The sequence below is a fragment of the Cupressus sempervirens genome, chromosome 3 (genome assembly GCF_028749045.1).
Source record: "Cupressus sempervirens isolate cs-2001-9-10 chromosome 3, ASM2874904v1, whole genome shotgun sequence".
Classification (NCBI taxonomy): domain Eukaryota; kingdom Viridiplantae; phylum Streptophyta; class Pinopsida; order Cupressales; family Cupressaceae; genus Cupressus; species Cupressus sempervirens.
In genome coordinates, this window is record NC_143120.1 from 383603151 (window position 1) to 383617666 (window position 14516).

At 36.4% G+C, this 14516-nt stretch overlaps 1 protein-coding gene across 1 annotated transcript in view; it reads left to right on the forward strand.

Moving 5' to 3' along the window:
- The window catches only part of LOC149566614 (putative serine protease EDA2), a 97413-nt gene that overhangs the window by 6833 nt on the left and 76064 nt on the right, over nt 1-14516 (forward strand). The window contains exon 3 of the mRNA XM_089819911.1: nt 945-1100. Coding sequence (XP_089676037.1) covers nt 945-1100 — 156 coding nt within the window. The remainder of the gene's footprint in view (nt 1-944; nt 1101-14516) is intronic.

Here is a 14516-nt window from a genome sequence, read left to right on the forward strand (position 1 = left end):
AGCAGGGAGAAAAGAGAGGCCAAGATACAGAAACAAAGAAACACCAGGAAGAAAACAGACCTAAAAAGGATTAAAGCAACAAGCTAAATAAAACTAGAAGCATCATCAACTTGGCCAAACAAACCAAAAAAAACTAAGCTATTTTGCTGTTCTGCTGAAGGAAAGCATCCATAATCCTCTGGGAGCCCTCATCCTTTGCTTCTCTGCCGTCAATATGATTTTTTTAGCATCTGATTTACACCCTTTCTTCCTTGAAGGACTGCTGTCAGATTTGGTTTTGCTGCATAGGGTTTATGCAATCAAGCGTTTCCTTGGAAGGGCTAGGGCAAATTGAGCATTTAATTTATACTATTATTATTTATTAAATCTCTCTTTTGCAATTAATAAAATATATTTACTATTAAACTGTATAGGGGAATGGAGACATCACAATCTCCAAAGCCAAATACCGCTAGGGTTTTCATTGTAGAGTTGACAGTTGAACTTGCAGTCCAAACTGTGCAATTAGAGTTAAAATATCCAAGATACCCAAATGAGTTCATTTCACTTTTATAACTTCCCCAGGAACTTTCAAGAAGAAGTTATTTTAAATTCTCATTCAAGAAAATAATACCCTTTTTGGCCCAGAGAAAGTGACTCTATTTATTCAATATTTCTGCTTTTAACATGTCACTTGATAAAACTAATTAAATATAGTCACCCACAACCCTAGCTTGAGGCAACTTAATTTAATGAATTAAAATATTCCCTTTTAAATACTCCAAATCAGCCTACGGGAATAATAGGCTAATGAAATGCTCTAGTTGAAATAAGGGAGATTACCTAATATAGTAAAATTCTAAACAGTTTTGCTTGTATTATTTATTTGGCATTTTATTTTATATTATATGAAAGTTTGAGATGTAGATTGCGACAAATGTTGATCTTAGCAGCTTCTTTTGCAGGTTTTAGCCAAGAAATTTGGTGCTGCTGTGGTGTCCCTTGAACATAGGTATTATGGAAAGAGTTCTCCATTTAAAGATTTGACAACACACAATCTTCGATATCTTTCTTCCAAACAATCACTTTTTGACTTGGCTGCTTTTCGTAAGTATTACCAGGTATATAAATTGCTGTCACCCATATTTGATTTTTCATAGTTGATAAAAGTGTATGGTACCCTTGAAGTATATGTTATTGTTCAGCAGTCTACAATATTGTCGGTGTTTTCACCGCCGAGAAACTTGTCCTTTTACTTACGGGTGAATTCCCGGGAGTTTTGCATTAAAAACTATGCTGAATGCTAGTGAATATTTGAGGAATCCACTGGAGAAACTATGCATATGCGGAGTAATAATTTCTTTTTCTATTTGCCGAAGTTTGCTGAGTTTTCACCGAGTCACTGAGTCCAAGGTAAAATTGGGTCTGTGATGTTTAGTTGAGACACTTGTTTTCACGATTTGTTCTACAGTAAAATTGTTTTCACTGCGTTTTCCTGTATCTATTTTCACTGACTGAATATTGCCAACATCAATTTGACATTTTTAAATAAATATAAGCATAGTTCACAGACTTGGACTGAATTAGCACTCGGCAAGTCCAAAATCATCAAGTTTGCAAAAACATGGAAAATACTCAACAAAAACTCAGCAACTAAAATCTCATAAAGAAAATATATTTTTTTGTTGTAAGTTTCAATAACAAAATGTATTAAATTGAAAGTTGACATCTTTCAAGAGAAAATGCATGGTTTTCTGGGAAGCACAATCTGTGAAAAACACATTTTAACCAGCATTTTATGTTCACAGACATTTTTTACCCATGATTTTTGGCATTATAATAACTTGAGTTACACTTGTCAAAACTCACCCGGCAAAAAAAATAGCGAGAATCAGCAACTTGGAGAGTATTTATGAAGTTTGCAAACTATTATTGTAAGCATTCAATAAGCTATACTGTGTGCATTTATGGCCTCAGCTGTGTGTTTTTCTTAATTGAATTTGTTGATTTTTCAGCTTTAAGTGGTGCCTGTGACTGCCTATTATGTAGCTTTCATGCATTTTTTCTATAATATCATCTACCAGTTTTCTGATGGAAAAGGAAAGTAAATGCAAGTATATTTTGTAAAGTTTTGAACCAAAAATAATTAGACAGAATAAATGCAAAGTAAACAGACAACACAATGCAATTACCCTGGGAAAAAACCCACCTCAGCTAGGGAACAACCCAGCCTACTCAAAGTAATTCTTTTGTTGAGATCCTTAGAACTTAAGTCTTATTACAATTGGATCACACTTTGATCAGAGTAAAATGATCTCCTCAAGAAAGTCTCAATGCATGAAAAATAACATCACAGGTCATAGCATCTTTAAACACGGAATACTATCTAACATAACAAATTGCTCATACATAAATGGAGACAGCTGAAACCCACAAGAAAAGCAATAAAGGTATATTCCTGTTTTAAAATCCTGTAGATGCACACAGGGAATTTTTTAATACTTGTAAGTGCTTGATCATATACGAAGGCACCATGTGGAAAAGCCTGTTATGAGAATGAATAATAATAATGATGAGGCGATATAGTAGAAGAGATTTTTGTCTCTTTTATCACGCTGATACTTTTGCTGCCATTACAAAACCTGCGTCACACAATTATATGAATCACACTAATAAGTGATGATATTGTATGTCATAAGAAAACGGTTGCCACTCGACATGAGAATGAGAATGCCCCACACAAAAGAATCTGGAAGAGAAGATGCCATGTCATCAGCTCTGAATAACTGTGCTAGGTAATGAAATAAGGACAATATGAAATATATAAAATTGGAATCTGAAACTCACGAAAAAGCTGAAGATATAACTTGTGAACCAGTACTCTCTAAAGGAGACATTGCTCATCAAACAAAGATACACAAGCATAGGAAATAAAAAAGCATCACACAACATCATGCAAACGAGCAGAGAAAACTGATGAAGGAGACATTGTGAATGATATCAGGAAGGTATTTTAAGTTCTTGCAGAGATGAGTATCTGCAATCTTCAGAAGTGGTAAGATGTCTATTGCAGTTATTGTTTTTCAACACTCCCTCTTGGCAAGAGAGCAATCTTCACAGGGCCATCTCATGGCGAATACACATAGCTACAACAGAGGAAAAATGTCAACATAAATCTCATCATATATTTCTTAATAGAATTGCTGTCTCAGCATAACAATAAACAATTGTTATCTCATCATAAAAATAAACAAATTTTATCTCAAAAGAATATTCACTATAGCTACTCCTAGAGGGTGAAAAGGTAAGGATATGTCATTGGAGTTACACACGACTTCCACCTTGCCTACTTCAAAGGGTGAAACGAGGGCTTGCACCTCAATCTTCTCCAGGAGAAGATTGCATTTCCACCATACCTACATGTAGAGGGTGGATTCACCATGCCTACTCGCACAGGGTGAAATAAGTACATAATAAATCACTGGAGTTGAGACTCTTTCTCAACAAGAGAATCATTCTCCACAATACCAAACTCATCCCAGAAGTAAAAAAAAATTCACTCTTGGAAGTGGCTTGATGAGATTGTTTGCAATCTGCTCTTTTGCAAAATACTTCAGCTTAATAGCCTTCCTTTAAACCATATCCCTCAAATAATGGTATTTAGTTGCTACATGTTTTGTCCTGTCATGAAAAACTGGATTAACTAAAAACTTTACACAACTTTGATTATCACACATAATCATAGTAGGTTCAATAAGCAATTGAAATAGACCAGCAAATAATTTGTGAAGCCACACAGCTTCTTTTGAAGCCATACAAGCTGCAACATACTCTATTTCATCAGTGCATTGAGCCACACAAGTTTGTTTCCTGCAGCACTAGGAAAACATTACTGAAACCAAGCTGAAACAACAGCTTGAGGTACTCTTCCTATTAGATTCACACCCTGCCCAATCTAAATCAGAGAAGCCTTGTAGAGTTAGCTCAACATCTGATGAAAATTTTAATCCATATCCTACTATTCCACGAACATATCTCATAATATGTTTGGCTGCTACAAGATGAATCTACCCTGGTTCACACATAAATTGACTCAAGTTATTCACTGCATAACAAATATTAGGCCTTGTATTGACTAGATACATCAAGGAACCTATTAGCTACCTAAACATAGTAGGATCAACCAAATCTGGAATAGTTGCATCCTCATGTAATTTGTTTAGATTTGCTTCCATAGGAGTAACCATAGATTTACAATCTAGCATACCAAATCTTTCTAAGATATCTATTGCACATTTACCTTGACTTAATAATTCCATTTGAACTTTTTGCCATACCTCAAGCCCAAGGAAATATTATAATAAATCAATACCATTCATTTCAAATTCTAAGGTAAGTTCATGTTACAAGCTAGGGTTGTCATTGCACCAAAAGATTGAGCTTTCAATGCCCAATACAACTACTAGACTTATAGAACACATGAGGTGGGTAAGACATGTTAGGAATCCTAAAGGGGAACGAGGGCGGTTAGTCCAACTGTTCACTCTTACATTTAATGATAAGATCATCATCACTAGTTAGAAATAAATCATCAACATAAAGCATAAGGGTCAACAGTTTGTTATCATTTACTTGACAATGCAAATTTGGATCTACATCATTCTTTTGAAAACCCAAACTTAGAAGATAGTTATAAATTCTCTCATACCAAGCTGGAGGAGCTTGCTTGAAAGGTCATGCAAATCCTTTTTTAACTTGCACACGTGTGATTCTTTTTCATGGATTACAAACCCTTCAAGCTATTCAATGTAGACTTCCTCTTTAATGACTCCATTTAAAAAAAAATGTTGTTTTAACATCCATTTGGTGAAGTTTCCAGCCTTTCACTACTGCAATAGCTATGATAGTTCTAATAGAAGTACAACGAGCTATAGGTGCAAAGGTTTCCTCATAATCTATACCTTCTTTTTGTGAAAAACCTCTAGCAACAAATCTAGCCTTATATTTCTCTATACTACCATCAACAACATGTTTAATTTTAAATAGCCATATAAAAGAAACCACAAATTTACTTTTGGTCTTGGAACAACATACCAAACATCATCCTTAATAATAGACATACTCTTCCATCATTGCATCCTTCCATACTTGTAGATTAGAAGCTTCTTCAACACTAGAAGTTTTTGTTGCAATTATGTAACTCATTAATGCGAAGTAGCCAACAAACTTTTGAGGTCTCTTACTTTCTCTAAAAGTACAATGAGGAGTTGCATAGATTTCAGCTTCTTCCGTAATGTTTCTATCCCATAAAGGTCTTTTCTTATTTGCTGGAGTAGTGAAATATCAATGAGATTAGGAAGAATAGATGGACCAATATGAAAATCCGAAATCTGCAATCTCCCTCTGAATTTCTGAAGGTGATTCTGGATCAGCCATAACAACATCTTGAGAATCCTCAAAATTTCCTTGTAATGTCCCCATTTTAGCAGGTTTTTGTAGCCCAGATTGGTTAGTTCATGATTGCGACCCTTGTGAATTGTGAGGGTCTTTGTGATAGACTTGCTATTTTTAGTAAGTCAATGTTGGGGTGATTGCTATTTCTAGCAGTGCAGTGTAGGCACATGTGGTTCATGCTTGACACGTAATTCTTGGAGTTCAGAGTGAACATGGGTTCCAAATTGACTGTTGAAAATCGATTTCAACCTCAGTGATCCAACTTCTTAATTTCATTGTAATTATCATGAGTATTGAAACAATAAATTGCAACATTTAATTTGCAAGTTAATTAAATTACAAGTCCATTGTGGTTTGGGCATAGTTATTAGTTTGCATTTCATTTCAGCATTGCTTATATTCTGAAAAATACCAAACATCATATATCTTGAAAAAATTAAAAACAATTGCAAAAGCCAAAAACCAAATAAGCTATACATACATATTCTTCAGCATTGCTAGTGTGAGCTAGTAGGACTCTTATGGTGGTATCAAAGTGGTTTCTTGCCACCCTGCAGGAAATTGGGTTTCAGCACAACACAAAGGTTTATTCCAAGTAGACACTACACCCATAGAGGTTGTACATCTCCACCTTGTGATGGAGAGCCCGAGATTCTGTTTGGTAGTATTGGTGACAGGGGTGCTGGTGTATCAGGAGGGTCTAGTAGTACTGGATGCAAAGATGCTAATACAGGTTCTGACGTTAATAGAGAGGCCAAGGAGACTTTTAGAGACCTTGTAGCTGACCAACACCATGCTGTTGATGTCTGATAAGTTGCAACATATTGCACTCCCAGAGGCCGGAGTAGGGAGAGAGGTACCGTGGATGATTATGTGAGTTCACAAAAGTTCCAAGTTGATGGTAAGTCTAGAGTTGGAGACATGATTAGAGTTGAGAACCAGGTAAGAATTGATGGCAGGATTTACAGGACATGGTATATTGGTGCATATAATAGGCCGCAGTGGCCTACTTTTCTGAGACAAGAGGTTGACATGGTTAGTACTGAGATTGAGGCTGCGCCTTTTGTGGCTCACTTTGAAGAGTAGGATGCTCTTCCATAAGCCATCAAACAGAATCTTAACTTTGACAGATTCCACACACAAAAGCAGGAGCATACTAGAGGTAGGCCTGGATCTGAGAGACAGAGGCCTGGACAATCAGACTTGCGTGAGGCAGTCACCAAGATGACCTTAGCCCACTTTGATGGTAGTGACAAGGTGACAACATGAGCTTGAGTTCATCAGCTCAATACATACTTAGCATTGTTGCAGTTTTGGTGGTTCCAACGTCACCTTATTTTGTCGTTTGAAATATCATACATATATTTCACTTGTGCACAAGATATTCATTGTCATTTGGTGATGTGCATGTAAATGAAGTATTGGATCTGAAGTAATGTATTTTATGTTGTTGACATTTGATGACTATTTTTGGAGTCTGTTGTGTGTGCAGATCTACTAATTTTTGTTGGCGAATATTACCATCATTGTCTGCAAATATAATTTGTTTTGGCGACAAATTTCAAATATTGGTGTTGGCGAATATCTTTGTTTTTGATGAACATACTGCTTATATTTGGCATCTGACCACTCCCTCAAATTGCACTTGGTTCGGCATCGCTGAAGTAGCACAATACATTATTTCGATACTTGGCTTGTAGGTATCTTTCCCACTGTATGGCTTGCCAGCCGTATGGTTTGCAAATCATTCCCCTCCCTACCACTGTATGACCACCTATCCTACCTCCTTCGTACGCCATATGACCCCACACTCATCGTATGTTTGTCTGGTCCATACGGCTACCTCCTCCAATCTAGCTCACCATCCTTGCCTACCATACACCTAACTAAGCATCCAACTCCCATGTGCATACCCTCCCATACCGTACACCCTTCTTTCATGCTGTCACCATACAACTTGTGATTTACCATTCATCAGTTTTCCTTGTGTGTGCTTTGTTGTAGGGTGGACTATCAAATTCCATACATTGCTCCAATCGTCTTCAACACATGTTTGTAGGGTATCCAACTCAAGAACATTAAAATGGTATTAGAGTTGGTGATCTTGCCAGCCTGTCGAGTATTAAGATAGAATCATGGGGCCAAATGATGGTTTAAGTGAAATGTTGAAAGAGTTAAGGAGAAGTCAAGAGAGGCTTCACATGCAGATAGAGGAGACACTCAAACTCTTAATTGACACAAGAATGAAAGGAGTTTCACAACACTTTAAGGCAAGGCTGTCCAGGACGAAATTCACTCCTACGACAAAGTGACAAGAAATGTGAACTTCGACTTTGGTAGAGTCATTGAAGAAAATCAAGCAAGATTGGGTGATGAATGGGAGAAGGATATATCTCTAAAGGATTATAACAAATTACGAATGAAGTATCCGTCATCTAAGCACGATATACTCTTCAACAATGGTCTGAAGTGGGAGATTGATATGTGGCTACAAGATGAAGTCATACAGACATCAAAGGATATGGACAAGCAAAAGACTCTAATTACACCTTCAAATGGAGAACAACAATGGTCTCAAGACAATTAGAAGATTGAATAAATCATGGTTGATTCAAATAAGGTTGAGGTTAGGGAACAAGACAAATAACAGAGCTGAAGTAGAAGGACAACCAAGTCAATATGGAAGTAGACCTTCAGAATGCTACTTGTGTGTGGAACGAGAGCAGGGCTACAAATCTTCCAAAGCATATGGGTAATGATTTGGAGTCACATAGATGGAGTCATGAACCTAAAATTGTAGGTGTTACGAATGCTCACGTGGAAGAACAATTGCTACCCTTATTTGATTATGAAGTCTATCCTCCAGTAATGATCATGAAGGATTACATCAATGAAATTTGAGATTGGCCTATTTTCGATCTTGGTGACTATGCAGATGACAATGCTTATATCAAAGTGGCACAACGGAAATTTGTCAACAATGTGACTGAGGGAAGGTTTGATGCCAGTTCACTCTTTTTGCCTACTCGATTGATTTGGGCCTTTGGAGGTGATGGCCTTTCGTTCAATTATGGATTGCTCGAGGGCAAGCAATCTTTGGGCGGCGAGGATTAGTGGTGTCCCTAATCTTAATGTAATTATTAATTAATTAATTGGTACTAGGGATTAAATAAATAATAAAGGACATTTAATTAATTAATAAACATTGGGCTCAAATTAAAAAAATAATGAAATAATTAATATTGTTGGCTTGTACTTGTAAATATCTATATGATTCTTGGAGGCCTTTATACGGAGATGTCTAGGCATTATAATGGATCTAGGCATTGTAATGGATCGTGGTTTGGATTTGATTTATCTTTGTTGCATTTTTCAAAGGTGGAGGCTGAAGGAGTTTTTTGCAGAGTTTCGAAGGTGGAAGATCCTCCGTACTTTGCCTGTTGTAGTTTCAGTGGTTCAACGCCACCCAATTTTGCCGTTGGAAATATTATACAGATATTTCACTTGTGCATGAGATTTGTCATTCATTGTCATTTGGCGATGCACACGTAAATGAAGTACTGGATTTGAAGTAACGTATTTTGTGTCTTTGGCATTTGGCAACTAGTTTTGGAGTCTGTTGTGTGTGCAAATCTACTAAATCTTGTTGGTGAATATCACCATCATTGTCTGCAAATATAATTTGTTTTGGTGACGAATTGCAAATATCATTGTTGGCAAATATCTATATTTTTGATGAACATATTGTGACTACTCCCTCAAGTTGCACTTGGTTCCACATTGCTAAAGTAGCACATTACATTATTTTGACACTTGTCGTGTAGCCATTTTTCCCACCATACAACTTGCCAGCTATATGGTTCGCAAGCCATTCCCCTCCCAACTACTGTATGACCACCTATCCCCCCTCCTCTGTATGCCATATGACCCCACACTCATCGTACGACAAGATTGCTTCTCCTCCATCTAGCACCATACGTCAGTCTGGTCCGTATGGCTGCTTCCTCCAATCTGGCTCACTATCCTGGCCCACTGTATGCCTTACTAAGCATTTAACTCCCATGTACAGACCCTCCATACCCCTACGTTCTTCTTTCATGCCATTACCATACAACCTGTGATTCAACGTACACCAATTTTCCTTGTGTGTCCTTTGTTGTAGGGTGGACTATCAAATTCCGAACATTGCTCCAATCTTCACAACACGTTTGTAGGGTATCCAACTCAAGAATATTACAAGACTTGAGTGATCCCTGAGGCTTCTAGACACCAGGGAGAGGTAATTGCGACAGAGGAACGTCAAAGAGTTTTCGGTTAAGTGGCAGGAACTTCTAGATGAGGATGCCAGTTTGGAGCTTGAGGATATACTTCAACACCCTAGATTGCAATTGCTCAAGGACAAGCAATCTTAGGGAGGAATGACCGTAATGTCCTCATTATAGTAGGTTCCTATAGCTCAGATTGGTCAATTCATCATTGTGACACTCATGAACTGATAGTTTAATTTGAGGGTCTTTGTGGCTGACTTGCTATTTTTAGTAAGTCATTTTTAGTTTGATTTTATTTTTACCAACAGAGTGGAGGCATAGGTGGTTGGTCTGCATTAGTAGTTGATTGGGAAAATTAATGTTGTTCATATAATAAGTTATTAATGAAGTATTGATTAATAAGAGACTTTATCTTATTTCATGTTATAATTTGAAAGTGTAAATGACAAGCCCCTTAAGTGAGAAGTGTATTGGAGAAAGCTGAATTGCAATTTGAGTCATAAATATCACTCCACGAGAAGAATCGATCATCTCTATTTGCCTATTGCTTTTGAGATATTTCTTGTGGTGAGGGTTGGAAGTTTGTGAATTTCTTGAGGGCTGATTACTCTTGAACTGTACATCAATTTGCTGCTGTTGTATAGCAAATTGAATTGGTATTCTGATCTGAAATTGGGCATTTATATATGAAGGGTTGAGTTCTGAGATTTTATCACTTAAAATTGAAGTTTGCTGGTGAGAATTTATGCTATTTGTCCAGGTGTTCCATCTCTGGCACTTTGTGGTCATTCTATAAGATTAAAACATGGGGCTATCAGATTAAAAGATCTCTGTCCATGACAGATTGATCTTCAAACCCAAGTTACCAAATCGGAATCAGTTATTGTTAAGGTATTATGTGTATGGCAATTTTTTTGTGGGTGGGACTGCCACACCTTGGTACTAATTAGAATAATTCATATAATGTATATAAATATTTGCAGCGTAAACCAGGAAATAAGTTCAATATACCGTATATATGAACATGCCAAGCTACCATAAATATTACACATTTGAATTACAGTATACTAATTTATATTAAATTTTCAAACTCAACTATCATGATGGATATTTATTGTTCAATATTAAACTAAATTTATACATATAAAAATATAAGCATATTGTTAAATCTTGTATCGTAAATTTATAAATTGAAAGAGAGAAAATATTCCTAAGTTGCAACATACGTTAAATATAAAATATTGTACTGAACTTGGCTTTTCTTGATAAGTCCTAAATATATGGTATATCATAAATTGTTTCCCATTTGTATACACTTTTTAAAAATAGTTGATCATAAGAACTGGCCTAGTAGGGTGGTTGGCGGAGAACTGGCTCGTCGGAAGAAGACATGGAAGAAACAAAATGATAAATGTTTCACCGTTCATCATTTGGAACATTGACTACCAAGAGTGCCCAGAAAACAATTCTGAAATAAAAAATGGGTGGCTGAAAAAATCAGATCTGCCATGTGGGCAAACCAGTTAGGTAGAAGAAAAGCCTATTATGTCAAAGAATTTATTCTCACATGCGAACATGACGACAAAGAGTATTTAGGAGCCGAGATCAAGGGAAAGGCAAAAATGCTAATTGCTCAACTGCGATCTGGTTCACACCGTTTGAGATGTGAAACTGGTAGATGGAGGAAGGTCCCTAAGGAAGAGTGGGAGGACAAAATTTGTAGATTTTGCAACGAGGGTGTGGTGGAAACGGAGTGGCACTATTTGAAGGATTGTACAACATACGAGGACAGTCGCAACCAGCACAAAGAAACTTTAAAAGTGAACAACATAAAAGACCTTTTCGAAGGACCAAGACTCCTCCAGGGGGCCATTTTACTTATGTAGATTCACAACAAAAGAGACAGTCTGGAGAAATCACATCAGACTGACTAGGAGTGTTATGTGGGTCCCTTAGGCTTATGGCCTTGTGGACATTATAAAAATCTTTCATTCATTCATAAACAAAACTGTTGTAAATATTTGCACCTTGAGGATATCACATATGTTGCTTTTAAAAAATTGTAAGAATTTGTATGTTTTAAGTTAATACAATTCCAAAAAATTGTTTGCTCACTCAATGGGTTGTTCGATTGGCAAATGGAGGACCATGAAGTCTTCAACCTCAAATCCAATATATTGGAAATTGGGGAGATCAAAGAAGTTGGTGTGAAGAGTGCCTTCCCTTTGGTGTACGAGGAGTATAAAGAGGGGGTGGCAAGAGTGGATGACATATTGGCCCATCGGTTTGAGATAGACAAAGCCATCAAGTACAAAGAAGAAGGTAAACCTAGGGGTAGAAGACAAACTGAAGGTGATCTTGGTGGGAGATTGGAGTCCCATTCTCAAGGCAGGGTGGAGGTCAACCATAGATCTGCTGGGAAGGGGAAGAGGAAGATGTAGACTATTTTGATGATGTACTTGTAGTTTTACAAAGACAATTTGCTATTTTAATTTTGCTTTAGATTATTAGGCTACGAACCATCAACATTTCACTCGAGGATACCATTTATTACCAAACTTCCATTCTTTTGTTTACTTGATTACTGACTCATTAGATGCATTCCTCATTGAATTTTGCCAAAACAAAGGCATTTCTAATTATAATTTAAGCAATTTTTTAAGTCACCTAGTATTTACCAGGTTGTTTTGGGCCTTGGCAAGAAGTTGTTGAGTCTCTGCTTGTTTCTTTCCCTTTGCAACATATTTTATTGACATCAGGAATTTGGGAGTAGTTGAGGGCATAATTTTTTTTCCCTATTTCAACATATTTTAGAGGTGGTTTTGTTAAGACTTCTATTTCAACATATTTAGAGGTGATTTTGTTAAGACTTAGACAGAGTTAGTTCTAGTTGCCATAAAATGTCCCTAAAACAAATTTTCTCAAATTATATAACTTTTTATTTAAAACCTTCTTCTATATATTAGCGTTTTAAAATAAAACAATGAATAAATCATGCTGAACCACTATGCAAATGGAAGATAGATACTCAGTTCTATGGCAGACATTATGTAGAATTCCCCTACGTGCACATGTTACTTTGCTAGTATCAAAGACATAGCAAAGTATAAATCTCAATCCTGACAACAAGAGTCAGATTGCTTGAAGCATGAATTGCTAACCTGGCTTCAGAAGAAGATTGCCTTAAGGAGGTGCCGATGGGTCCTCCACAACAGTATCCTCATTACAAAGAAGTATGAACCTCAAATCATTCAAAATTGTTTATTTGTCTGCTAATTTCCTATGTGGAAATATCTCACAAGGCAAGATAGGGGTGATGTCATAGCTCTCTTTTGCCTTCGAGAGGTTTTCCCAATGGTGAATGAGTAATCATAGGAAACATGACATGAGAATGCAACTGAACTCCTCCATATACCTGTTTATGTTAAAATTTTACAAAACACATTGGCCCAGGAGTTCGAATATAGGACATGACGAAAATGAAATATTATTCTTTTATTATTAAATAATTTATATTATTTTATTAGTATATATTTATATTCTTACGGTGTAGTGCTTAAAAACACGTTTATTAATAGAATAATAGAAACATTGTGCCTGAATGGATAGGACATGAGACTACAGGTATCCAGTCATTGATGAATCTTCAAGAAGAAAATCTGAATCCAAAAAGATAAGAAAGTTATCACTCCGCTTCAATCCTTCATCTTCTCTTCACATCACACCAACCATGTCAGACTTAGGCCAGACAATAAGCAGTTTAGGTTAGTGGGTGCCTTATCATCTAGCTTGTTACATTTGAAGTTAGTCATCTCTTCATCTATGGAAATAGATAGAAGAGAAATCTGCACTTTTAGGATTAATGTTGCTTTGTTTGCCCTAAGCATTGCTTTGCAATATTTCTATTCAAACATTTTATTGTTCTCAACCCCTTAACTGGCTGATGCTTATCCTCCTGAACCTCTGCATTAACAGGAACTTAAGTTAGTTGATTACCTCAATGCAACCATTACATCCAAGAATTTTTTTACTAGTGTTGACTCCAAATACACTCGGTGAATGCCTTTTGGCGAACATGTATCCGAACAAAATAAAAACTAATCACAGCACTTCCTGTTGGGACATGCAAAATAACCCGACCTGCCAATGTGTTATGTCCCTGATGGCCTAATTTGCACTCTCCCATTGAAGAAGTTTATTGAACTTGCCGTTCAACGAGTGGAATCAATCACCAAGATAAGAACTTCTGAGAGTACAGTGTACCTGAAGTACAATTTTTATATACCGTAGCAACGTTCTAAGATAGTCTGAGCTTCAAGCTTTAACCTGATCATTATGGCCAATCTCTGCTGACGCAAACATTCATCCTAATGACTGGATATTACCAAGGACCCACCGGTAAATTCTTTCATATGTTGCAAGCTCCACCTTTGCAAGCTCCAACATTGAACCCACGATGGTATATGTTGTGTCAAAAGCTCTGCAAAATGTGTGCACCCAACACAAGAATACTACCGCACACCTCGGTCTGAAAGTTCATCTTAAGCAAATGCATATATAATAAGCCAATAATGAGAAACTGAATAGCCTTGATAAATTACAAGGCTTCTGGAATTTTTACTGTGAAGAATCTCCGAAACTATATATTGATAATGTTTTAAAATTATTTACTTATTTGTTTATTTATTTTTATATTTTAGTATACTTATTATTAAATCTATTTTGGATTATTTCTTCCTATTGAAATCTCATTATTTAATTATCATTAAATTCTTTTCTAATACAGGGACAACACACCAATTGCTTACCTGCCAT